Raw genomic sequence first — 26,809 nt, 5'->3', positions numbered from 1 at the left:
GGAATTGAATCTGAGACGCCACTACGAGACAAAACATCAGGAGAAGCTAAAAAACCTGAATGCAGAGCAGAAGATACAGAAAGTAGAAGAGTTAAAGAAGAATCTGACATTTCAGCAGATGTTTTTCACCAGAGCAAAATCACAAAGTGAAGCTGGTGTGAAAACAGAGGAGAAATCAGAGTCACATCAGCAGGTTATTTACTGAGGGAGAGTTTCTGAAGAGCTGCATGATGAAGCTGTGAGACCTCTGGTGTTTGACTGGAGATACTTTTATGGTGGGCAAAATATTTTAAGTTTAATATTATTTTTTTATAAAATGGCATAAGAGCAAAGATCTGATTGTTTTGTTTTGTTGTTATTTTAACGTTTACTTAAAAGCACAATTTTTATTGATTTGTTCAGGGTTTTTTTGCAGCATGTTCTTATTTCTAACTTGTATAATTTCGACAGGAGATATTTTTATAAAGAGCTATTTATTTAAGTATATTTTTTCTGGAATAATATTCCTGTCTGTTTTTATTCATATTTGTGTCTCAAAGTGTGCTTTGAGTTTTGGCCCCCTGTCAAATTGAGTTTAACCCTGATATAGATGAATATCATTATTTATTAATAATAACATATAATTAAAGGTAAATTGAGCAAATTTGTTATTTCAGAAGTGCGTATCAAACTGGTAGCCCTTCACATTAGTCGGTACCCAAGAAGTAGCTCTCGGTGTCAAAAAGGTTGGTGACCCCTGCTTTAAAGTATTCTTTTAAAGATGATTTCTCTGTACGTTTAAGGATATTTCTTTGTCATGAAGCATCACTAGGCACAGCTCTTCATGGTATATGATGCTATAGATTTAGGTTTACTTTATGTGCAGAGCACTATACAAGTGATACATTTACTAGAAGGTGCACATGAATATCAACCCATCAGTTGAACTGCAATTACAGAAAATTAAATTACAAACACCGTCTGAAAAATCAGATAAAAAAAGATATTTTTTGCAGTCCCCCCAGCAGAGGGCAGCAGAGTGTCGTGTAATAAAGACTGAGACCAATGCAATTGCAGGTAAAGTTGGTTTTATGCATACCAATAGTGAATATAAAGGAGGAAGAAGAGATAGCTGGTCTTATAAAAAGAAAACTCAAACAAGAGAGCAGACACCAGAGAGTATGCAAGCACACGTCTCAGCAAATTCATGTGGTAAAACACTAAACTTTACTTTGCCCCGAACAAAGGACACATTCAGGTATAAATATACAACTTAATTTACATGTATGGCATTCAGATGACACGCTTATTCAAATCGATGTACAAAAGTGCTTTGAATACTCTATAATGAATAAATGAACACTGGTTCGCTAAGTTGCAAACCCTCAGCCTAGCACTCTGTTGAGAGGAATTATAGCATTTTTTAAATGTTTTTTTAAACATAACGACATGAAACAAACAGGGAAAATAAATGCTTACAAGTGTTTCAGGAAGAAGTAGGTCTTCACCCAGTCTTTGCAGATAGGCAGTCAGCTTGTTGGACATCTAGCGCAAGTTTATTCCATCAACTTAGTGCATTATTAAGCAGACAAAATCAATCCGAAGGCCATGATTCTGTTCATGCAATATGATAAACTGTGAAGTACCTACATTTCTTTTATTTTTTACATTTATGTAATTAAGCATGTGCTCTTACCCTAAGGTTTTAAAGTCTCTAGCTAAAGTCCTGACCTGGTAGTCATGGACTAAAAACATCAGCCCAATATATCTGTTGGAAAGGTATTATAGTTAGAAAATCCAAAAACAAGTGTTTTTTTCCCCAAGTGCAAATTACAAAAGTAATAATTCTGGTGTTGCAGGTAAGTGCAAGGTGTGTGTGTGTGGGGGATGGGGGGTAAAGTCTTGCCAGGGATGAGTTGCATGAGAGGAATTCTTTTAAAAACATTAGGTGTGGTCCCTTCAAGTTTCAGGTCTTAACTCTTAAACAAAAAGCCTTTCTCAAAAGCTTATAAAGGCTGCTAACCCAAAGTAAAGGCATGAATAAAATGTTGGCACTGTCAGCACATTTCATGTTTACAACGTATGTTTTGTGAATATTTGTTCACAGAAAATCTGTTTTGAAAAGCAATGTGTTCACAAAGCATATATGTGTTATATACTATACAGCGCCTATGTTTGTGTTACAATTAATACAGTTTCCTGTCCAATCCTGTCCATCATCGTCTCTCCCAATAAAAATCTCAACATCTTCAGCTCTGCTACTTCCAGTGTTACCTCCTTAGATTAATGTCAAACAGGTTTCTGTACATTTGCATTTGGTGCATAATCCGTAATTTGCAAATGTACAAAAACCTGTTTGACATGTCTCTGACACATTTTTACATACAAAAAATACATTGTGAACTTTGTGTTAAAAGTTTCTGAACATTTGCAACCTCCAGATTGTGTATTATATACCTATGCTTTTATGCGGAAAAAGAAAAGGAAAAAAGAAAGAAACATTCGATGATATTATAAATAGAACAACATAATCGGTAAGACACAAAAAAGCACCTTCACATGCATGAATTTGCCCCTTCTATTGCTTCTGCAAAGTAAAAGCATGTAGCACGTGCTTTATATTAAAGGACAGAAAAATGTACCTTTGTGAAAGATAAGAAATATAAATATACATGTAAAATAATGCAACCGATATGATTTATATCAAGGATTTATGCCTTAAGATGATTTCCAAAACAAAGCTGTAATAGGATTAATCATAGCTCATTAGGAATCTACCTCTCCTATATACAGGTAATGCAAAAGGAAAAAGGGGGCACAAAAAGCAGAAAGTTAAGAGTAACATTGCAATTATAGGGGACAGTGCACATGGATTGTGCACTTTATTCTATATCCAGTCTCTCTAGTTGTTCATATGTAAAATAGTGACAGTCCTAATCATCTTTAATGATGTTTGCATGTTTCCCAAGTAAGACAAGGGAAGGAGTGAGGCTCATGAGAGCAATGGAATGGCCTGTCCAGTCACCACACCTAAATACTATTGAACTGCTCTAAGAGGAAATTTGGTCAGGAAGAAATATCCAAATAGCAAAGAACACTTTGTATTACAGCTGAAGGTTTGGAGAAATGAACTGTTTGGATGCCAAGAGTGTTTCAAGCTGTTATTCATGCTAAGCTATAAAGTGGCATTTGTATATTTGTTTTGTCAAAGTAAATCTTCATATTGATAAATGACCTAGTTTTGGCATTTAAATAAAAAGAACCATGCATGTGTTTCTCAAAACTGATTTGACCAGGTGTTTCTAAACTTTTTAAAGGCGCTACACATTAACTAATCATACTGAATCAATTTAATGGAATTGTTGCTTATTCATTGCTTCCTCTCTGCCTGTTCTCCATTTACTTATGATGGCTGATTATCTGTTGCAATGTTTTTGTCCTTGTTTTTATGCTTTTTTTCTAATCTTAGCTTTGATTACAAGGTTTCGAGTGTTTTTTGCACATGCATATGTTTAAGAATTTGATTTGCACAATGCTACTACTGTTTGCACTACGGAAATACAGGTTTCTGAATCACAAACATGTAGTTCCAGAAAAGCTTGGTAATCTTAATTAATCTTTAACTACATTGTGTCCTGCACAGATTAACATTGCATCACACCACAAACACACACACACACACACACACACACACACACATTCATAGAGAAGATAAATTCTGGCCTATTGTATAATAATTAACATTATATTAATTAACGCCCTTCAGGGCAGTTGTAAATAACCAGTCATGCTGGATCTTATTAAGCCCATCCCACATATCTTCAATTCAAGTGTTCATAATTATTGTTTAGTTCAGCTAAGACATAATTAATGAGCAGAAACCCGTAAGAAGGAGACGAGAGAGAAGATACATTAGGTTAAGTATTCGAATGCAGGACAAAGTATGAAGTATATACAGAAGTATATTTCAAATTAAATTGTTTTTTTTATATTCATCCAGGAGCCATGTTTCAACTTTTGCTGCTCATGGGTAAGTTATTTCTTTTCTATATAAGAAAGTGTATAGTTTACATTTACATTTTACATTTATGGCATTTGGCAGCTGCCCTTATCCAGAACAATTTAAAATAATCTTATTCTTACAAACTGAGCAGTTGAGGGTTGAAGGACAGAGCAGTGACAGCTTTATGATGCCTGGATATGAATTCACAATCTTCCAATTAAAAGTTCAACACTTTAACTACTGAGCTACCACTACTACAATATGATTACGGATAATAATAATAATAATAATAATAATAATAATAATAATAATAATAATAATAATAATAATAATTTACTTATTTTAAAAAATAAAACTCGCAAGCTGATTTACTCAAATGAGCATGTCCCTTTGATTTTTTGCGCTTTTTGTTTTAAACCTAAAATACAATCTGCAATCAAATAAAAACATTTATCTAGCACCCAGTATTTCTGGAACAAAAATTGCATTGCGTGTATGAGTGAATGGGATATACCACATTTGCATTAACATGTTTTTGCCTTTTCAAAAGTCTAATATATTTATTATTTACATGAAAGTTACAGGAAAGTACATTAAAATACAATTATAATTTTGATACAGTTCCAAATTACAGGTCACTTGAGAGAAGGAGGGAGATCACATACAGTATTTACATATAGGGCAAAGATTTAAGTGGCTCAACAATAAATCCCTTTAGTATCCAGGAGCATGTACTAACAAAAAATTGTATTTGTGCCTAATGTTTTGGTTGTACTTTGGTTTAGACACTAAACCTAAGAAGATCTTTATTTTTACAATTTGTATTTATAATAATGTTATAAATCTATATTAATGTAATTAGTGTAATGTATTCATTTATATCAATAAAACTATAAAAAAGAAAATGAATTAGCCAAGACAGCACATGAAAAACGGGATAGTCAGACTCTTTGAACTTACATATCATAATAGAGCTTTTGTTAATGATACCACATTTATTTCCTGGTGACACTCTACAAAGAAATTCTTTGAAATCTGTCAGTCAATATCATTAACGTTGGGCCAGAAATTATATGGTGCTTACGTATGTTGCAGCATACCAAATACCAGTGATGAAACTAATAATTAAATTAAACTAGTAATTAAATGTCAGCGCTCAAATCCAAAAGTGATCAAAATAAAAATCAAATTTAATAATAAATGGATTAGTCTTATTTACATAACATATTTATTTTACTTACTTAACACTTTATTTGCCCATTTATATGTTTCTTTTTAAACTTATGTATCTTACCATTGGGTAAAATATTTAACCATTATTATGTTATAGATCAGGCATTGTGTTGATGGCTTTGTCAATTTCTGCAAGATGAATCCATACACAATTATTTATATATTGTATATCAAACCCAATTTTGTTTTACTATCAAACGAATGGCACATTTACCTAGTTACAGAAATGAGATAAAATAAATGTGTAGGTGTGCCTCACCTTGTATAAATAATATAATGTAATCATCTAGCGAAAGTAAACAGCTCCGTGATCCGTGAATATATTTATGAGTGCGAGATATTTACAAGGCAAGTAACACATTTGTTTATATATATATATATATATATATATATATATATATATATATATATATATATATATATATATATACAGTACAGACCAAAAGTTTGGACATACCTGCTCATTCAAAGAGTTTTCTTTATTTTCATGACTATGAAAATTGTAGATTCACACGGAAGGCATCAAAACTATGAATTAACACATGTGGAATTATATACATAACAAAAAAGTGAACTGAAAATATGTCATATTGTAGGTTCTTCAAAGGAGGCATCAAGAGAATGCCAAGAGTGTGCAAAGCAGCAATTCAAGCAAAAGGTGGCTACTTTGAAGAACCTACAATATGACATATTTTCAGTTGTTTCACACTTTTTTGTTATGTATATAATTCCACATGTGTTAATTCATAGTTTTGATGCCTTCAGTGTGACTCTACAATTTTCGTAGTCATGAAAATAAAGAAAACTCTTTGAATGAAAAGGTGTGTCCAAACTTTTGGTCTATATATATATATATATATATATATATATATATATATATATATATATACACATAACACTTCAAACACCTCAAAGTCAATTACACCGAATAAACAGTGCCAGCCAATTTTTTATTTTAAATTTAAATTTTATTCTTACTGACAGAATTATACATATAAAAAAGAAATAAATAATTGTATATAATAAAGATTTTACCTGCATGGAATTTAATGAAATAAAAATTGTACAACCCCAATTCCAAAAAAGTTGGGATGTTGTATAAAATGTAAATAAAAACAGAATGCAATAATTAGCAAATTTCATAATCTGCTATTTTATTAAAAATAAAACAAAGAAAACATATCAATGTTTAAATAGAGAAAAACAGGATGATTTTGAATTTGTTGTCCTTTTTACCATTAGTTTTTTTGTGACTTATTTCAAACTTGAAAAAATGTATTAACCTAGACAGAACATGAAAAACCGGATAGTCATTCTTTTTGCAATTATTTATCATAATGGAGCTTTTGTTTTATTTTACCACATTTATTTCTTGATGACAATTTAAACAATACTTAACCTTGACTTGTCAGCCAACATTATTGACAGTGGGCCAGAGATTATAGGTTGCTAAAGTGCATATTTTGTTATATTGATTAAACCAGTAATAAAATGCCAGTGATTAAAATAAAGTATGTAATAATATTTTATAATAAATGGTTTAGTCTTATTTATAAACTTACATACTTCACAATTTATTTGCCGATTTACGTGTTTCTTTTTTATACTAATGTATCTCACCACTGGGTAAAATATTTAACCAATATTATGTTTTTTATTATTATTATGTTAAGAAAAGAAAATAATGTGCAACCCCAATTCCCAAAAAAGTTGGGATGTGAAAAATGTAAATCAAATTTAAATACAATAATTAGCAAATTTTATAATCTGATATTTTATTCATTTTATTCAATAAAACAAAGAAAACATATCAAATACAAGGTGATCATGAAAATATTGGCCTCAGCATGCCTCAAAAAAATTGGGTCATGGTCAAAAAGAAGTTTTGCTTCTTTAAGTTTCCTTTTCAGCATTTTATTGCACACACACACATATATACGAAAGCGCATTGCATTCACACAAAAAAAAAATTCACAGCCAGGATCTCATAATTATGACTTAGTATCTCATAATTATGACTTAGTATCTCATAATTATGACATAGTATCTCATAATTATGAGATAAGTTGGGGCAGTCTGTGGCAGGGGAGTGTTTTAGTGCATAACACCAGATCTGACGTTACTGCATTTTTTGCTTGGAAGCGCCTCATTGCAACAATGGAGATAATTATGAGATACTAAGTCATAATTATAAACATTTTTTTTTTGTGAATGCAATGCGCTTCCGTACATATACACATAAGGGCTCTAGCCCCAGGCAGTTCTCTCTCTCTCTCTCTCTCTCTCTCTCTCTCTCTCTCTCTCTCTCTCTCTCTCTGCTCCAACACCCTTTTTCCACAATCCACAATTGATTGATGTGTTAGACAACACTTAGGTCTGGAGGCCTGGTCATTGAAGCAAGCAAGGTTTATCTAAATTCTTGGAATCTTTTCATAATATTATGTTCTGTAGATGATGAGATGTTGAGGAACATTATTCTAAAATTGTTCCTCTCTGCAGCTATAAGATCCATTTTTATACCCAGTCATGTGACTGACCTGTTGCCAATTATAACCTAATTCATTGTACAGTAAAATGTTCCACTAGCTGTTTTTTTAGTAACTTAGTTTTTCGGACTGGTGTTGTCCTGTCCCAACTTTTTGGAGATGTGTTGTAGCCATCAAATTCAATATTTATCAGTTTATCCCACATACTCAGTGTTTGATTGCACATTAGAAGCAGTTTATTTTAAATAAACAAATCTATAAATAAGTTATATTTAAAATTAAAAACTGTTATTGTGTCTTATAGGGTTTTTCAATCTTGGAGTCTGTCTCCCTCGTCAGTTTCACTTCATTAACGAGAGTAAAACCTGGGCTGCAGCACAGAGATACTGCAGAGAGAATTATGTTGATTTAGCCACAATTAACAATGCTGAAGAGGAACTAGTCGTTACTAACTTAATTGGCACCACAGACAGCAAACAAACTTGGATTGGACTGTACGATGATCTGAACAGCTGGAAATGGTCTCTGGATGATGATTCTTTCTACAATGAGGGAGAGAGAAGCTTTAGAAACTGGTATATACAGAAACCAAGATACTGGTATGAAAACCGTTTGTGTGTATACTTATCAGATAATGATGCAGTATGGGTAGAGTCCTCGTGTTCCAAAACACATCCGTTCATTTGCTTTGATGGTGAGTACAGCACTTTTTGGTTTTGTGATGCTTAATGAAAACAACTTTAAACAGCTTAAAATTTTTTATACATTTCTCTAAAAGTAAGGTTTTTCCATTTTTCATTTGTCTCCTGTAGGCAGAGAGAATGCCAATGAAATGTATGTCCCAGTTATTCAGTTCATGAACTGGACTGAAGCTCAGAGATACTGCAGAGAGCATTACACAGACCTGGCCAGTGTGAGGAATGAGACCGAGAACCAGAAGATCAGATCATTATTATATTTTAATGATTATTATAATTATAATTTTTGGATCGGCCTGTACAAAAACAGGTCTTGGTCAGACAAAAGCAGGTCTTCTTTCAGCAACTGGAAATCTGAAGAACCAGATAATTATGCGCTGAATGAATCCTGTGCTGCTGTTTCATTTGATGATGATGGAAAATGGAGCGATGAAAAATGCAGTCAGGGTTTTCCATTCCTTTGTTACAGTAGTAAGTACCTTAATGACATTTTGCACACACTCTTATCCAGAGTAGCTTACATTTATCTCATTTATACAAATAAGCAGGTAAGGGTTGAAGGCTTTCTTTAAGTGCCCAGGAATGGTAGTGAGGTGATGCTGGGATTTAAACTCATGAGCTTCTGATCAAATGTCCAACATAATAATATCATCAGCATAAACAATGAGCTTCCACTTCTCAGAGTAAATTACTATTCCTAGAGTAGATACATTTTCTTGTCTAAACAAAGTGTCTATCTAATGTGATCACTTAAGTAGTATTACTTGCTTAATTAATTGTTGCAAACCACCTATAATGTATTTTTTCAAAATTATGAGCATAATAAACAAGGTTTTTTCGTTTCCCTACTTTAGAAATGTCATCATTACTCTCTCGTCAGTATCACTTCATCAATGAGAATAAGACCTGGGCTGATGCACAAAGATACTGCAGAGAGAATTACATTGATCTGGCTACCATCGATAACATGGAGGAAATGAATACACTTCTTAACACAGTAAATGGAAGATATTCAGGTTTAGCCTGGATTGGACTGTATGGTGAACTGGACAGCTGGAGATGGTCTCTGGATGATGATGATTTCTACCATGAAGGAGAAAGAGACTACAGAGGATGGTTCCATGAACCTGATAACTACAATGGAAATGAGATGTGCGTTTCCATGAACTCCGAAGGGGAATGGTTTGATCAGATTTGTACAGACAGAAAGACATTTATTTGCTATAATGGTAAGAATGGCAAAATTCAGCAGTGATTCTAATATGCTTTCATAGCTGAAATTAACCAAAATATTAACCATGTTGACATTTTCAATTGACTCAATGTTACAAACCCAGAATAAAAACAACACATATGTGAATTTATGTGTCTATAAAGTCAATCCCTGATAATTCGCAGTTTGGAAAACTCACGGCTCGGAATATTTGCGGGTTCTTATTTGGAACCTTACTAACAGCAAGTTGCGGATTATTTTAAAATTCGCAGGAATCCGCAGCGGGATCGAATGTTCAGGAACGTTAGGAATAACATTTTAAACTATGTATTCGGTACATATTATAAAGTTACATAATGTCTAGATGATGGGTCAGCAACGTGGTGCCCGCCAGGTCGCTACCAAGGACCACATGAGCAGCTGTTTCCTACTTTGTTAAATCATTGTTGATAATTATTATAGGAAATTATTAATATGATCAGTGTCTTCACATAGATGAATATCATTAATTATTAATAATAACATAATAAAAGATGAATTAAGCAAATTTGTTTTTTCAGATCAAACTGAAAACTGTGTGTATCAAACTGGTAGTCCTTACACTAATCAGTACCCAGGAAGTAGCTCTCAGTTTCAAAAAGGTTGGTGACCCCTGGTATAGATTAATTCACTAAGGTACCATAAAGGTTGCAGGGCTGCGTCCAAAATTCACAGATTTACAGAACGTAGCGAGTTCCGAGGGACCACTGTATTGTAACTGATGGGCCATGTTTTGATGAAGAATGTAATTTCTTTTATAATTTTTGTTTTCCATGATGCTGAGAAATATTATATAAACAATTTATGAGGATACACTGAACGATATTTGCTCCAGGATTTATTGAGCACATTTAACCTTTCAGGAAAGAATGGAACAGAAATGTACACATGGATAAACCAGCACATGACATGGACAGAAGCACAACATTACTGCAGAAAGCATTACACAGATCTGGCCAGTGTGAGGAAACAAACAGATAATCAAGAAATCCTCAACCTTACTGGGGGCTCTGCTGCTTGGATTGGTCTGTACAGAACGAGACTTTGGTCAAACAAACAAGAATCCACATATGAAAACTGGAGACCGGCCACCCCTGAACAGCCAGACAATGGTTTATATGCTAAGTGGGAATCTGGTAATCAACACTGCACTGCTGTATCATTCAGAGATTCAGGCCACTGGACAGATGAGAACTGCTTAGCGACATTCCCTTTCATCTGCTATGAAAGTAAGTTCATCAATCAGCCTTTAATTAGAGTTTTTGCAAAACAAGATGCTATAATATAGCATCATGAATCCGATATTTGATTTCAAGACATGACCTAGCTTATGTAGAACCTATTTTTCTCTTTAATGCATATCAGATACTATAAAACATTAATGGCACTTTAAAAACTTTTATGATTTGTCTGTTAAAGAATCCTGCACAGGATCGTCATGTACCCTCCATCAGTATCACTGTTAATGAGAATAAGACCTGGACTGATGCACAAGGGTACTGCCGAGACAAATACACGGACCTGGCTACCATTGATAACATGGAGGAAATGAACAGTCTTATTAACACAGTAAATGGAATCTACTTGGGTTTAGCCTGGATTGGACTGTATAATGATCTGAACAGCTGGAAATGGTCTCTGGATGATGACTCTTTCTACAAGCAGGAGAAAGAAGCTTTAGACGTTGGTACATAAACAAACCAAGTTGGAACTGGAATGGTAACAATTTGTGTGTTTATTTTTCGGGCATTGATGGAGTATGGTGGATGACATCTTGTTCTTTGACACTGCTATTCATTTGTTTAGATGGTGAGTAATAGGTAAAATAGCTTAAAATAAAAACAAAATACAAATAAAAACAAATGACAAATTCTCTAAAGTAAATTCTTTTTTTCAAATAAACTATAATATATTATTGTCTTTTCAGGCAGAGTAAATGCCACTGAAAAATATGTTCCAGTTTATCAGTACATGACCTGGACTGAAGCTCAGAGATACTGCAGAGAGCATTACACAGACCTGACCAGTGTGAGGAACGAGATTGAGAACCAGAAGATCAGATCATTAATATCTGTTTATTTCTATAATGAAGGGTTTTGGATTGGCCTGTACAAAACAGGTCTTGGTCAGATAAAAGCAACTCTTCATTCTGCAACTGGAAACCTGGAGAACCAGATAATTATGGACAAAACATATCCTGTACTACTGTGTCATTTAATGATGGATATCACTATGGCAAATGGACTGATGAAAACTGTGGAGAAGTGCTTCCATTCCTCTGTTACAGCAGTGAGTAGATTTCTATTAAACCTTCAACTGTAAAGTGTATTTTTTTTGGTTGATCAGGGCAATAGTGTCATTAGTTCATTTTCTGAAGTATTACTTACAGTATACATAATAAATTCAAACTACCATTTTGGACCTTTGTATATTTTAATTACCCTTTGTTGTTGTTCTTCTTTAGCAAAGTCTTTAACATCTCCTCATGAGTATCACTTCATTAATGAGAAAAGACCTGGACTGAAGCACAGAGACACTGTCGTCAGAATTACTCTGATCTGGCTTCCATTAACGACATGAAGGAAATGACGGTGCTTCTTAACACAGTAAATGGCAGCTACTCAGGTTTAGCCTGGATTGGACTGTATGATGACCTAAACAGCTGGAAGTGGTCTCTGGATGATGATTCTTTCTACCAGGAGGGAGAGAAAGACTTTAGATGGTGGTTCCATGAACCTGATAACTTCAAAGGAAAAGAGCTGTGTGTTTCTATGAATAACAGAGGGGAATGGTTTGACAGGCCTTGTAATGACAGAAAGACATTTGTTTGCTTCAATGGTAAGTTGTGACAGAGTGGAAATACGTATGGACATATAAATAATAATTATAGAGCTAAGTATAATCCATGTGACTTTTGTAATACTCTCAACCTTAGGTATGACCAACTCATATGTGGGCATTAATGATCCAGTGACATGGGAAAAAGCTCGTAGTTTTTGTAGAGTGAATTACACAGACCTGGCCAGTGTGAGGAATGAGACTGAACTTCAACAAATACTGACAGTCATAAAAGACGTTGAGGTATGGATTGGTCTGTATAGGAATCAATTATGGTCAGATCAGAGCAACTCAACCTTTACATATTGGAGACCAGCGAGTTCAGAACCAACAGAAGAACCTGATAATGGTGTAAATTCACATGGACAACGTGGAAATCAACGATGCACAGCTGTGGAACAGTCTGGCCAATGGACAGATGAAAACTGTTTCAACAGTTTCCCTTTCATCTGCTACACTAGTGAGTTAATCCCCTTTCTTTGTAAAAGAAAGTATAATAAACAAAACAATCAACACAATACTACCACAATATAACACTAATAATACAATAAAATCTAGTAGTAATTGTATGTCTAAAAATAAATTAAATATTTTGTAATAGCATTGGCAATGCTTTCTAATCCTAACTGTCATTCTTGTGTTCTGACAGCATATACTCCAGGTAAGCAAAGACACTATTTCTGTGACCATAAAAATATATAGTGCCTGTAAAAATTTTGAAAATGGCTAATTTCCTTTTATCATTATTCTTATTTTCTTTGTTTACATGCAACCGACTTTTTGTGACCGTGTTTGTATTCGTAATTCTGGCATTCGTAGTTCGAGGGCTGTGATGCATAACATACAAGTACTGGAAGCAGTGCAGCCAAGAGACATGCTACACAATGAAGAGAATAAACTGTTGGAAATAAATTAAAACAATTTCATGGAAAAAATATTAGAATTTAGGTTGTAAATTTAGGTCAGTGCTTCTGATAGTGTTTAGAGCCATCAGGGCTTTGCTGGCCCTGATATATACCGTATATCGGTCAAAGTACATCTTCATAATAACCTTATTTGTTGCATGCAGACAAAAGAAACATACATATATAAATATATAAGCAATTCTTAGTTGAAATTATTAGTTAGTAATTACACTTTTTCTTTTTACAGAAATGAACACACTGCAAAGGAAAATCAGTGCTCCTGATATTCTGTAATCTGATAAAGTCTGAAAATAAAGGGTTAATAATGATGGAAGTAAGTGAACTTTCCAGATATAAAGTCTGCAATGTTATTAGCTATCACATTCTCTGTACATAATTTGTAGCAATTTATTTGCTACAAAAGGGTTGATTTGGGGGTTGGGATTGGATTGGATCGGATCATTTACATTTTAATTTAGATGAGATGTGACATTTGTATGTAAAACATTTACATTTACATTTACATTTGCGGCATTTAGCAGACGCCCTTATCCAGAGCGACGTACAAACGTGCTTTAAATCTCTAGTAGTGAATAAATCTACACTGGTATGCAAGAATACAAACTCAATATAAATATAACTCGAATTAAAAAGTGTTAAAAGTGTTAAAAGTAAAAGTGTTTTCCCATACATACAGGGTTTTCGTAAATATTTTTGTGGGCATCTTTTGAGCAGACTGGGACTTTTAGGCATAGTAACACAATATGATGTAGTAGGACACAAATGTTTCAGATTTTGAATTGATTTATCTGTGTTTTATTTATCCATTCAGCAATCATTCTTTTCTAGATCACCTGAGAAGGGTATAGTGTTAATATAGATATTAAAATGCAGATATAAATGTAAAATAAGAATTTGATCAAATAATCTCATAAAAGCAAAAGTGACTGTTTTACATTTTGTCTGTGAACATATGGCAAAGTGATTTGTATTACAGAATCACCACCTGTGGGTCCAAAGGTCACAGGCATCCAATATTGTTTTTTTTTGCCCTTGTCCCTTGTGCACAAGATTTCTCTAGATATGTACTGTAAGTTATAAGATATTCAACGGTTTTTGCAATTTTATGCTGAGGAACATTATTCTGAAATTGAAGCTCTGCTCATCTTTACTTCCGAGAGACTCAGTTTAAACAGTTTATATGTTTTCTATGTTTACATGTAAATAAACTGGGATTGAGATTTGCAAATCATTGCATTCTGTTTTTATTTACATTCTGCACAATTTTTTTATATACATTCTGTCCCAACTTTTTTGGAATTGGGGATGGAATTAGAATTTAAATGCTTATGTATATACAAAAAAAAAAAAAATATATATATATATATATATATATATATATATATATATATATATATATATATATATATATATATACGATGACAATTTCAGACCCCTCCATGATTTCTAAGTGGGAGAACTTGCAAAATAGCAGGGTGTTCAAATACTTATTTTCCTCACTGCTATTTTGCAAGTTCTCCCACTTAGAAATCATGGAGGGTCTGAAATTGTCATCGTAGGTGCATGTCCACTGTGAGAGACATAATCTAAAAAAAAAAAAATCCAGAAATCACAATATATGATTTTTAAACTATTCATTTGTATGATACAGCTGCAAATAAGTATTTGAACACCTGTCTATCAGCTAGAATTCTGGCCCTCAAAGACCTGTTAGTCTGTCCACCTCCACTACATTTATTATCCTAAATTAGATGCACCTGTTTGAGGTCGTTAGCTGCATAAAGACACCTGTCCACCCCATACAATCAGTAAGAATCCAACTACTAACATGGCCAAGGCCAAAGAGCTGTCCAAAGACACTAGAGACAAAATTGTACACCTTCACAAGGCTGGAAAGGGCTACGGGGAAATTGCCAAGCAGCTTGGTGAAAAAGGTCCAATGTTGGAGCAATCATTAGAAAATGGAAGAAGCTAAACATGACTTTCAATCTCCCTCGGACTGGGGCTCCATGCAAGATCTCACCTCGTGGGGTCTCATTGATCCTAAGGAAGGTGAGAAATCAGCCAAGAACTACACGGGAGGAGCTGGTCAATGACCTAAAAAGAGCTGGGACCACCGTTTCCAAGGTTACTGTTGGTAATACACTAAGACGTCATGGTTTGAAATCATGCGTGACACGGAAGGTTCCCCTGCTTAAACCAGCACATGTCCAGGCACGTCTTAAGTTTGGACCATTTGGATGATCCAGAGGAGTCATGGGAGAAAGTCATGTGGTCAGATGAGACCAAAATAGAACTTTTGGGTCATAATTCCACTAAACTTGTTTGGAGGAAGAAGAATGATGAGTACCATCCCAAGAACACCATCCCTACTGTGAAGCATGGGGGTGGTAGCATCATGCTTTGGGGGTGTTTTTCTGCACATGGGACAGGGTGACTGCACTGTATTAAGGAGAGGATGACCGGGGCCATGTATTGCGAGATTTTGGGGAACAACCTACTTCCCTCAGTTAGAGCATTGAAGATGGGTCGAGGCTGGGTCTTCCAACATGACAATGACCCGAAGCACACAGCCAGGATAACCAAGGAGTGGCTCTGTAAGAAGCATATCAAGGTTCTGGTGTGGCCTAGCCAGTCTCCAGACCTAAACCCAATAGAGAATCTTTGGAGGGAGCTCAAACTCCGTGTTTCTCAGCAACAGGCCAGAAACCTGACTGATCTAGAGAAGATCTGTGTGGAGGTGGGCCAAAATCCCTCCTGCAGTGTGTGCAAACCTGGTGAAAAACTACAGGAAACGTTTGACCTCTGTAACTGCAAACAAAGGCTACTGTACCAAATATTAACATTGACTTTCTCAGGTGTTCAAATACTTATTTGCAGCTGTATCATACAAATAAATAGTTAAAAATCATATATTGTGATTTCTGGAATTTTTTTAGATTATGTCTCTGAGTGGACATGCACCTCGATGACAATTTCAGACCCTCCATGATTTCTAAGTGGGTGAACTTGCAAAATAGCAGGGTGTTTAGATACTTATTTTCCTCACTGTATATATATATATATATATATATATATATGTATATATATATATATATATATATATATATATATATATATATATATATATACAGAGAGAGAGAGAGAGAATATATGTATTTATATGTAATATAAGTGTATATATGTATATATATATATATATATATATATATATATATATATATATATATATATATATATATATATATATATATATATATATGGCACAACATCTGTGACTAGGACAGCAGGTCTTTGTGGTGTAATAACGACCACAGTATCCAGAGTGATGGAACCAAAACGGATTAACCACATCTAATAGAAGAAAATGTCAACATAAAAAGAAGTTGCCGGAAATAGATGTCCTGGTTCTAATCTGGCTTGCATCGAAAATACATAAATCCACACCTGGAAAACTCACGTCAAAATTAAATGTGCTTCTGATGAGCTCACATTTACTGTCTTTCCCACATCCCAAAGAGTTGACGATGGAGAAGCCCCAAAGCTTGATGAACAAGAACCAGTGATCATGTTCCTGTGGTCCTGACAAGCCTCAAGTCAGCACAAGTAAGATCTATAACATCTGCACAGGCAAGAAAAACTCATTTATTGGCAAACTATATTTCCTAGCAGGAAATAATAACATTTACATTTTACTTCCTGCAGCAACATTCTTTTTATGTTGTTTCCTGTTAAAAAAATATATTGATTCTACAATAATATACACTCTTCAAGTTTCACACAATCCCCGGACAAGACGGACTGGACCCCCCCTTTACTTTATACCATACAATTAATAGAGCATGTAGTTTAGATTGAATATTGCAGGAACTTTGAAATGTGAGCTGCACTCAAAGACAATCACTTATGAAAAATACGGAGTTTAATGAATGAGACAAAACAACATAAAACTTACTACACAAACATGCAAAAGGAAATAAAGAAAATAAAAATAAACAAAAAGTTTAAAATAGCAAAAGGGAGGAAGAGAAGGGAATAGAAAAGAGAGAAAGAAAAGAAAGGAATGGCAAGCTTAATCTTTAAAATTAACCACAACCTAAACGAGAATCATCAAGGAATTCAAATTCACCTTAAAATTAGGGGGCTCAAGCTTCAAGTCAAGTCAAGAAGATTTTATTGTCATTTTAAAATATATAGCTGATGCAGTACACAGTGAAATGAAACAACGTTCCTCCAGAACCAAGGTGCTACATAAAAACAACTTAAAACAACAACCACAGAAACAGAAAAACACAGGGCCAAGAACTAGCAGGAAAAAAAAAAAAAAAACACACATCTAAATTGGTTGGTAAAGCGGTTACTTGCATTGGCTTGTTGTACAAGAGTCCGAATAGGGTAGACAAAGGAATCTTTGAAGAGTCGGTTAGGAGGGAGTCGGATACTCTATCAGAAGAACAATCATTGGTCTGTTCTTTCGTGTTTTTTTAAATGATTTTTAAAAAATGTTATCTCTCACACAGCACTGTTCATTTATACTCCTTACTGTAACTGAAATTCTAACAAAAGTTCACAAAAGTTCGAAACTACACACAAACTTACACACTTAACCTATTAACCTATTACCACCAATAGTTATTTCTAGTTTGTGCCCAAAAAAAGTTTGGCTGTAGTACAGGCACAAACAACTGCTCAATCAGACATTCAATCAATGACAGAATACAGTCAAACCCCGAATGAGGACCACTTGACTTACGACATTTCGGGGATAAGACGGTCACCTCAGATGAAAGTTAAAAATAAAATTTAAATAAAAATAAAACAACATAGATTAAAATAATATAAAAAATAATAATTTTGTCTTTTCAGGCTGAACAATTTGATGAAGACCAAATGTATATTTCTGTCTAAGAAGATTTCTGTATAAAATGTGTCTGTTCTTAGTGCAATTCTCAAAGTTTGTTTAATTCTTATCTGTTGATTGCACTTAAAGATTTGTTTAAAAAAATTGTTAAAAAAAGAAAAGAAAAGAACAGCTGCCAGTATTTGCTGCATACTTACCCCTAAACATTTCTTATATGCACAAGCATTAACCAGTGATTACCCAGAGATAATCTCTTCCATTTCTGGCAAAAGTAAACAGATGAGTAACCTGTGTTCCACTTTTAATAAACCAGTTTGGCTACATTGAACTAATCCATCCCACAATCCTGAATTCGTAATTACTTTAGCTATAAACAAATGAATAGGCAGAAACCTTTAAACAGGTGCAAAGACACATGAGGAAAAGTACCTTTACCAGAATATCTAAAATTTTAGCAATCCAGATATAAATACTATTTTAAAATTATTTAATGCGTGGTACTTTTTCTGTTTTCATTATTAATTTTTTTATTTATTTATATTCATACAGGAGCCATGTTTACATTTTTGGTCCTCTTAGGTGAGTGATTTTACTATTTTATACATTAAAAGTATGTTAATGTTACTGTAAGATTTAACGTAACACTGTTAATAGTACTGGTAACTCTTTTGTGTATGTGTGTTAGTCTTTTATTGCTTTTGAGATATATAAATGTTCCTTTTGATAATATGCTATAAACTAATAATTTATGGTCATTTAATGGAATTTAATAGTAATTAAATTATATGTAATTCAATGAATATTTTATTCAATGAAAAAGTAATTGAATAATTAATGATATAATTTAAAAATACAATTTAACTCAGTTAAATTTCCTAGTCTGTTACTGCATATTAATAGAAGGAACATGCAAAAGGTTTATCTCTCAAAAACAATAAAGGACTATTTTTAACTTTTGACAGGTATAACAAGAACTTTTTATATCATCTTGCTCTGTGTGGTGATAATTTACCTGTAAACAGATTTACAAACTTTATGGTATGTGAATTAAAAAAATAAGAATCCTTCAGGCTAACTTACTAACATGGTAAATGCACTATTGTGAAATTAATATGTACCATTGAGTGTCATTTTTTGCTTGATAAATGGTACAATTTGGTGCACATCTATGTAAAATTATAATGTACTTATATCTAGGGCCACTACATTTTGAAAAATAATTTTCATGGTTTTTACGGTGTTATTACCAATGTGATACAGTTATGTCATATTGTAGAACTGGAGCTGCAAAGAAAGCATGTTGAATTGGTTTATAGTTTCTCCTTTACCAACAGGTTCATAACTTCTCTCTAAATTGTATTGGGTCTTGGGGTATACCTCAGGGCTGGCATTAAATAATCACAGTAACTGGCCAATTAACAGGTGGCACATGATTAACATGACTACCACAAATAAACAAGGTTATTCTCTATATTCTAACATGTACAGATCCATAGTGAAAATAACAAATAAAGATAACTTTGGTTTACTTGTGAATTATTACTTTATAATAGCCTTTAGGCAATATACATTAATAGAAGTCTTAGGATACTGCCCTCCTTTTTTTTTAAACACATACAACAAACTGGGAAATAAATTAATTAATTAAAAATCTACCAAAAAAAAAAATACATAAAAATAATTGACAAAAAAAAAAACTTTTGTAGCATGTTTTCTGTGCAGACGCAGCAGGCGCCATTTGCTTTTAGATAAGACGTGTTTGCGCTGTGCTACTTCTCCTCGGCTTCAATGCCACAAAGAATTTCATTTATTTCTTTATTTTGAATCCAAACAATTGAAAGTTGTGCCTTAAAGTGCCTAAAGTTATTTTTCCATTTTGCATTTAAGAAACAAGAACACTTCTTTATTTTATTGTTCCTAATTTTGTGGTGTTTGTTCAAAGTTTATCATTTAGATTATATCGACTATTCAAGCACCATTAATTTCCTTTACTTCTTTCAATCAACACTACAAAGATTGAGTCAAGGACAGATATATACTGTACTTAATATGTTAACCTATTTACATATTGTGACTTTAACAGGGTTTTTCAGCCTTGGATTCTGTCTCTCTCATCAGTTTCACTTCATTAATGAGAGAAAAACCTGGGCTGCAGCACAGAGATACTGCAGAGAGAATTATGTTGATTTAGCCCCAATTAACAATGCTGAAGAGGAACTAGTCGTTACTAACTTAATTGGCACCACAGACAGCAAACAAACTTGGATTGGACTGTACGATGATCTGAACAGCTGGAAATGGTCTCTGGATGATGATTCTTTCTACAAGGAAGGAGAGAAAAGCTTTAGAAACTGGTATATACAGAAACCAAGATACTGGTATGAAAACCGTTTGTGTGTATACTTATCAGATAATGATGCAGTATGGGTAGAGTCCTCGTGTTCCAAAACATATCCGTTCATTTGCATTGATGGTGAGTACACGAGTTATATATACTTTTATTTAAATTGACTTATTTATAGTTTTAAACAAAATAGCTTTTAAAATTTGTATACATTTCTCTAAAAGTACAGTTTTCCCATTTTTCATTTGTCTCCTGTAGGAAGAGAGAATGCCAATGAAATGTATGTCCCAGTTATTCGGTTCATGAACTGGACTGAAGCTCAGAGATACTGCAGAGAGCATTACACAGACCTGGCCAGTGTGAGGAATGAGACCGAGAACCAGAAGATCAGATCATTAATATATTTTAATGATTATTATAATTATAATTTTTGGATCGGCCTGTACAAAAACAGGTCTTGGTCAGACAAAAGCAGGTCTTCTTTCAGCAACTGGAAACCTGAAGAACCAGATAATTATGCGCTGAATGAATCCTGTACTGCTGTTTCATTTGATGATGATGGAAAATGGAGCGATGAAAAATGCAGTCAGGGTTTTCCATTCCTTTGTTACAGTTGTAAGTACATTTCTAGCATTTGGCACACACTCTTATCTGGTTCCTACAAATAAGCAGGTGACAGTTCAGTTGCTCAAGTGCCCAAGGTGATTGTGATATTTAAACTTCTTTTAAGAGAGAACCTTCTGATCAGAAATCAACATACTAATATTATCATCATACTAAACACTAAGCTACCACTTCTCTAAGTAGATTTCTTATCCTTTAGAAAATACATATGTACTTTATTATGTATATTTATTCATAATCCGAATTTGTATTTTTTACTTTTATCCTTACTTTTATCTTTTAATATGAGCAACTGCAATTAAATCATTTCCCTATTGGATCAATAAAGTATTTTGATTCAGATTGATTCATTTTCAGTGATTTAAATGCTAACAAAACACTTGTCTAATAAAAAAGGTTTATTTAGAGTGACCATTTCAGTAGTATTACTTGCATAATAATTGACCCAAATCAGCCATAATGTATTTTTTCAAAATTATAAACACATTAAAAAACATTTTGTGTTCCTACTCTAGCAAGCTCGTCATTACCCTCTCATCAGTATCACTTCATCAATGAAAATAAAACCTGGGCTGATGCACAGAGATACTGTAGAGAGAATTACACTGATCTGGCCACCATTGACACCATGGAGGAAATAGACAAACTCCTTAATGCAGTAAATGGAAGATATTCAGGTTTAGCCTGGATTGGACTGTATGGTGAACTGGACAGCTGGAGATGGTCTCTGGATGATGATGATGATTTCTACCAGGAGCGAGAGAGAGAATACAGAGGGTGGTTCCATGAACCTGATAACTACAATGGAAATGAGATGTGTGTTTCCATGAACTCCAGAGGGGAATGGTTTGATCAGATTTGTACTGACAGAAAGACATTTGTTTGCTATAATGGTAAGAATCGCAACATTTACAGACATACTAATATACTACCATAGCTGAAAATTATGTAAGGAATATTAACCGTGATACAAGAATTGCCTAAAAGGACATTGTGAAGGTTGCAAATTTGGATAAACAACACATACATGTGGGTTTATGGGTTTTTATTGGATCTAATGGTATGGTGGAGACATTTTTTAAATAACTTATTATTTTCTATGATGCTGAGTATAAATTGTATAAACAATTTATGAGGATAAACTTATGAGTGTATTTGCCCAGTTGTTATTAGGCATATTTACCTTTTCAGGAAAGAATGGAACAGAAATGTACACATGGATAAACCAGCACATGACATGGACAGAAGCACAACATTACTGCAGAAAGCATTACACAGATCTGGCCAGTGTGAGGAAACAAACAGATAATCAAGAAATCCTCAACCTTACTGGGGGCTCTGCTGCTTGGATTGGTCTGTACAGAACGAGACTTTGGTCAAACAAACAAGAATCCACATATGAAAACTGGAGACCGGCCACCCCTGAACAGCCAGACAATGGTTTATATGCTAAGTGGGAATCTGGTAATCAACACTGCACTGCTGTATCATTCAGAGATTCAGGCCACTGGACAGATGAGAACTGCTTAGCGACATTCCCTTTCATCTGCTATGAAAGTAAGTTCATCTAATCAGCCTTTAATTAGAGTTTTTTGCAAAACAAGATGCTATAATATAGCATCATGAATCCGATATTTGATTTCGAAGACATGACCTAGCTTATGTAGAACCTATTTTTCTCTTTAATGCTTATCAGATACTATAAAACATTAATGGCACTTTAAAAACTTTTATGATTTGTCTGTTAAAGAATCCTGCACAGGATCGTCATGTACCCTCCATCAGTATCACTTCGTTAATGAGAATAAGACCTGGACTGATGCACAAGGGTACTGCCGAGACAAATACACGGACCTGGCTACCATTGATAACATGGAGGAAATGAACAGTCTTATTAACACAGTAAATGGAATCTACTTGGGTTTAGCCTGGATTGGACTGTATGATGATCTGAACAGCTGGAAATGGTCTCTGGATGATGACTCTTTCTACAAGCAGGGAGAAAGAAGCTTTAGACGTTGGTACATAAACAAACCAAGTTGGAACTGGAATGGTAACAATTTGTGTGTTTATTTTTCGGGCATTGATGGAGTATGGTGGATGACATCTTGTTCTTTGACACTGCTATTCATTTGTTTAGATGGTGAGTAATAGGTAAAATAGCTTAAAATAAAAACAAAATACAAATAAAAACAAATGACAAATTCTCTAAAGTAAATTCTTTTTTTCAAATAAACTATAATATATTATTGTCTTTTCAGGCAGAGTAAATGCCACTGAAAAATATGTTCCAGTTTATCAGTACATGACCTGGACTGAAGCTCAGAGATACTGCAGAGAGCATTACACAGACCTGACCAGTGTGAGGAACGAGATTGAGAACCAGAAGATCAGATCATTAATATCTGTTTATTTCTATAATGAAGGGTTTTGGATTGGCCTGTACAAAAACAGGTCTTGGTCAGATAAAAGCAACTCTTCATTCTGCAACTGGAAACCTGGAGAACCAGATAATTATGGACAAAACATATCCTGTACTACTGTGTCATTTAATGATGGATATCACTATGGCAAATGGACTGATGAAAACTGTGGAGAAGTGCTTCCATTCCTCTGTTACAGCAGTGAGTAGATTTCTATTAAACCTTCAACTGTAAAGTGTATTTTTTTTGGTTGATCAGGGCAATAGTGTCATTAGTTCATTTTCTGAAGTATTACTTACAGTATACATAATAAATTCAAACTACCATTTTGGACCTTTGTATATTTTAATTACCCTTTGTTGTTCTTCTTCTTTAGCAAAGTCTTTAACATCTCCTCATGAGTATCACTTCATTAATGAGAAAAAGACCTGGACTGAAGCACAGAGACACTGTCGTCAGAATTACTCTGATCTGGCTTCCATTAACGACATGAAGGAAATGACGGTGCTTCTTAACACAGTAAATGGCAGCTACTCAGGTTTAGCCTGGATTGGACTGTATGATGACCTAAACAGCTGGAAGTGGTCTCTGGATGATGATTCTTTCTACCAGGAGGGAGAGAAAGACTTTAGATGGTGGTTCCATGAACCTGATAACTTCAAAGGAAAAGAGCTGTGTGTTTCTATGAATAACAGAGGGGAATGGTTTGACAGGCCTTGTAATGACAGAAAGACATTTGTTTGCTTCAATGGTAAGTTGTGACAGAGTGGAAATACGTATGGACATATGATTAATAATTATAGACTTAAGTATAATCCATGTGACTTTTGTAATACTCTCAACCTTAGGTATGACCAACTCATATGTGGGCATTAATGATCCAGTGACATGGGAAAAAGCTCGTAGTTTTTGTAGAGTGAATTACACAGACCTGGCCAGTGTGAGGAATGAGACTGAACTTCAACAAATACTGACAGTCATAAAAGACGTTGAGGTATGGATTGGTCTGTATAGGAATCAATTATGGTCAGATCAGAGCAACTCAACCTTTACATATTGGAGACCAGCGAGTTCAGAACCAACAGAAGAACCTGATAATGGTGTAAATTCACATGGACAACGTGGAAATCAACGATGCACAGCTGTGGAACAGTCTGGCCAATGGACAGATGAAAACTGTTTCAACAGTTTCCCTTTCATCTGCTACTCAAGTCAGTTCATGTCCTTTCTGAATCAAGGTAATAATAATAAAATAAAGATAGTAGAAATACAATAAAACAAATTTGTGGTAGCAGTACGTATAAAAAAAACATGTAAGAAGGTTAGCAATAGTTTACCAGCAAAAGTTTACAGGTTTCGGCCTGTAAACTTTTTTGTTTCGGTGAGGAAAGACATGCAGGTGGCTAATTTAAAAGAGGCAGATGCAGAGGACAGGGACAAGAATATTTATATAATTTAATGGCTTTGTAAATGTATGAATTTACAATTTTTACTTTACAGGTAGGAAGACACAGCAGGAGAAAATCAGTCCTTCTGATATTCTGTAATGTGTTAAAGTCACAAATTAAAGGACTGGTACTGATGGAAGTAAGTGAACTTTCCCAATATTCAAAGAGATGTATTTGAAAAGTGTTTGATAGTACTTACAGGGTTTAGATAAATATTTAATATATTTTTTTCGTCAGCATCAGGAAGAATCGAGCATATTGGGACGTTCAAGCAAAGTGGCACATCTATAAGCTCAGTGCCTGATGGAAATTCAGATTTAGAATATAACTGACACTTCTTCCAGATTTCGTGGTGATTTGTCTTTATTTAATTAATTCTATCAGCAATCATTTTTTTACAAAAGCTTGCAAATGGTATAGAGTTAAGGAGAATATATATTAAATATATTCAAATGCAAACATAAATGTCAAATAAGAAAACAAGTTGAATAAAATAATCATTTTTGATCATAACAATATTAATGATGTTAATTATACTGCATGTGATTGAAATAAAGTGATTGTTTTTGGTGTACTGGAAATAAATATATACCTTATAAATGTTCCTAAAATAAACACTGTACTTTATTTTCTTTGTGCAAATTAATGCTGTGGATCTGAGGGGATTGATTTGTATTTATTTGTTTAGAATTAGTATTGTTTATTGTGTGTACTGATTAAATGCTGATTAAAATAATAATGGTGATTTTTGGTTTTGCACATTTTCTGATATATATTTTGGTATTGTTTTCATTTTATTTATTTCAAAATAATTTTATTTTATAATATTTTAATCCGATTCCTGTTGTGTTCTTTGAGACACAGTTTGCATTGCATTCCATCTTGGCAGTCTGACAGGCTTTTGTGATTACAGTAGATTAAATAATCGCACACCCACACACATTTCTTTTTTTCTCTCTTTTCTTTTCGCAGTCTGACAGGTTATTTTGTTTGTGTTTCACCTTTTGCCTTTTATTGTTCAAGTAACAAAATCAAATAAGACTGAAATGCATGCACAAACTGATTTTTGGTCTTCTGGAAAAACTAAAGCTTCGGGTTGTGACTACTGAAGGCTATTAAATTGGCTGTGCATAATAGTTAAACCCCATACCAGACAATGAATAACAAAGACATGCCATTAAACCACAATTTTGTTACATTTAATGTTATCTGTAATAAAGATTCATTAGTATACTTGCAGCTGTATGACTTGTGTTCAATCTGCCCAAGTTTTCCCACACCACCCCACTGCTGCGTTCCCTTCACTGGCTTCCATCTGGACATATCAGATTCAAAACACTGATGATTACCTACAAGGCCAAAAATGGACCAGCACATCTTACCTCAGAGACCTCACCACACTGTCTGAGATCCTCCAGCACTGCTCGACCGGTACCACCTTCTCACATAATGAGAGATAAGTATACTTCTCTTAGATGTCCGAACAGCGGAATCCCTGGCTATCTTCAAGCGACGATTGAAGATCTACCTCTTCCTGAAACACTTAAATTAGCACTTTTCAAGTTTGCTTTGTAGAATTCAAGAGTTATATTTATATTAAGTTTGTAATCTTGCGTACCAGTGTAGATTTATTCATTGCTAGAGACTCAAAGCACTTTTGTACGTCGCTCTGGATAAGGGCGTCTGCCAAATGC

General features: G+C 34.0%; 2 protein-coding genes across 6 annotated transcripts; both read left to right on the top strand.

Annotated features, from left to right (window-relative positions):
- On the top strand, window positions 1–25,861 carry LOC124397889 (macrophage mannose receptor 1-like). Of its 5 annotated transcripts, none has more exons than XM_046867753.1 (12): window positions 1–275; window positions 3,980–4,009; window positions 8,006–8,395; window positions 20,879–21,235; window positions 21,760–22,137; window positions 22,436–22,801; window positions 22,995–23,387; window positions 23,506–23,868; window positions 24,044–24,418; window positions 24,516–24,905; window positions 25,168–25,254; window positions 25,353–25,861. In XM_046867753.1, exons 2-11 carry the CDS (start codon window positions 3,985–3,987, stop codon window positions 25,212–25,214), a joined length of 3,084 nt encoding a protein of 1,027 aa, XP_046723709.1. In that variant the 5' UTR covers window positions 1–275; window positions 3,980–3,984; the 3' UTR covers window positions 25,215–25,254; window positions 25,353–25,861. The 5 variants fall into 5 exon arrangements, with proteins under 5 accessions (XP_046723709.1, XP_046723710.1, XP_046723708.1 ...); XM_046867754.1 differs by lacking the exon at window positions 1–275 and adding an exon at window positions 3,877–3,895; XM_046867752.1 differs by lacking the exons at window positions 1–275; window positions 3,980–4,009; window positions 8,006–8,395 and adding exons at window positions 18,663–18,696; window positions 18,826–18,855; window positions 20,360–20,749.
- LOC124397893 (C-type lectin domain family 4 member F-like) lies at window positions 12,154–13,893 on the top strand. The gene is made up of 4 exons (XM_046867760.1): window positions 12,154–12,489; window positions 12,587–12,949; window positions 13,139–13,150; window positions 13,642–13,893. The coding sequence occupies exons 1-4, from the start codon at window positions 12,228–12,230 to the stop codon at window positions 13,686–13,688; spliced, it is 684 nt and encodes a 227-aa protein (XP_046723716.1). The 5' UTR covers window positions 12,154–12,227; the 3' UTR covers window positions 13,689–13,893.
- Window positions 25,862–26,809: the final 948 nt, after the last annotated feature.

Source organism: Silurus meridionalis, chromosome 15, assembly GCF_014805685.1.
Source record: "Silurus meridionalis isolate SWU-2019-XX chromosome 15, ASM1480568v1, whole genome shotgun sequence".
Classification (NCBI taxonomy): domain Eukaryota; kingdom Metazoa; phylum Chordata; class Actinopteri; order Siluriformes; family Siluridae; genus Silurus; species Silurus meridionalis.
Note: the sequence above shows the minus strand (reverse complement) of the source record. Positions and strands in the feature narration are given on the sequence as shown.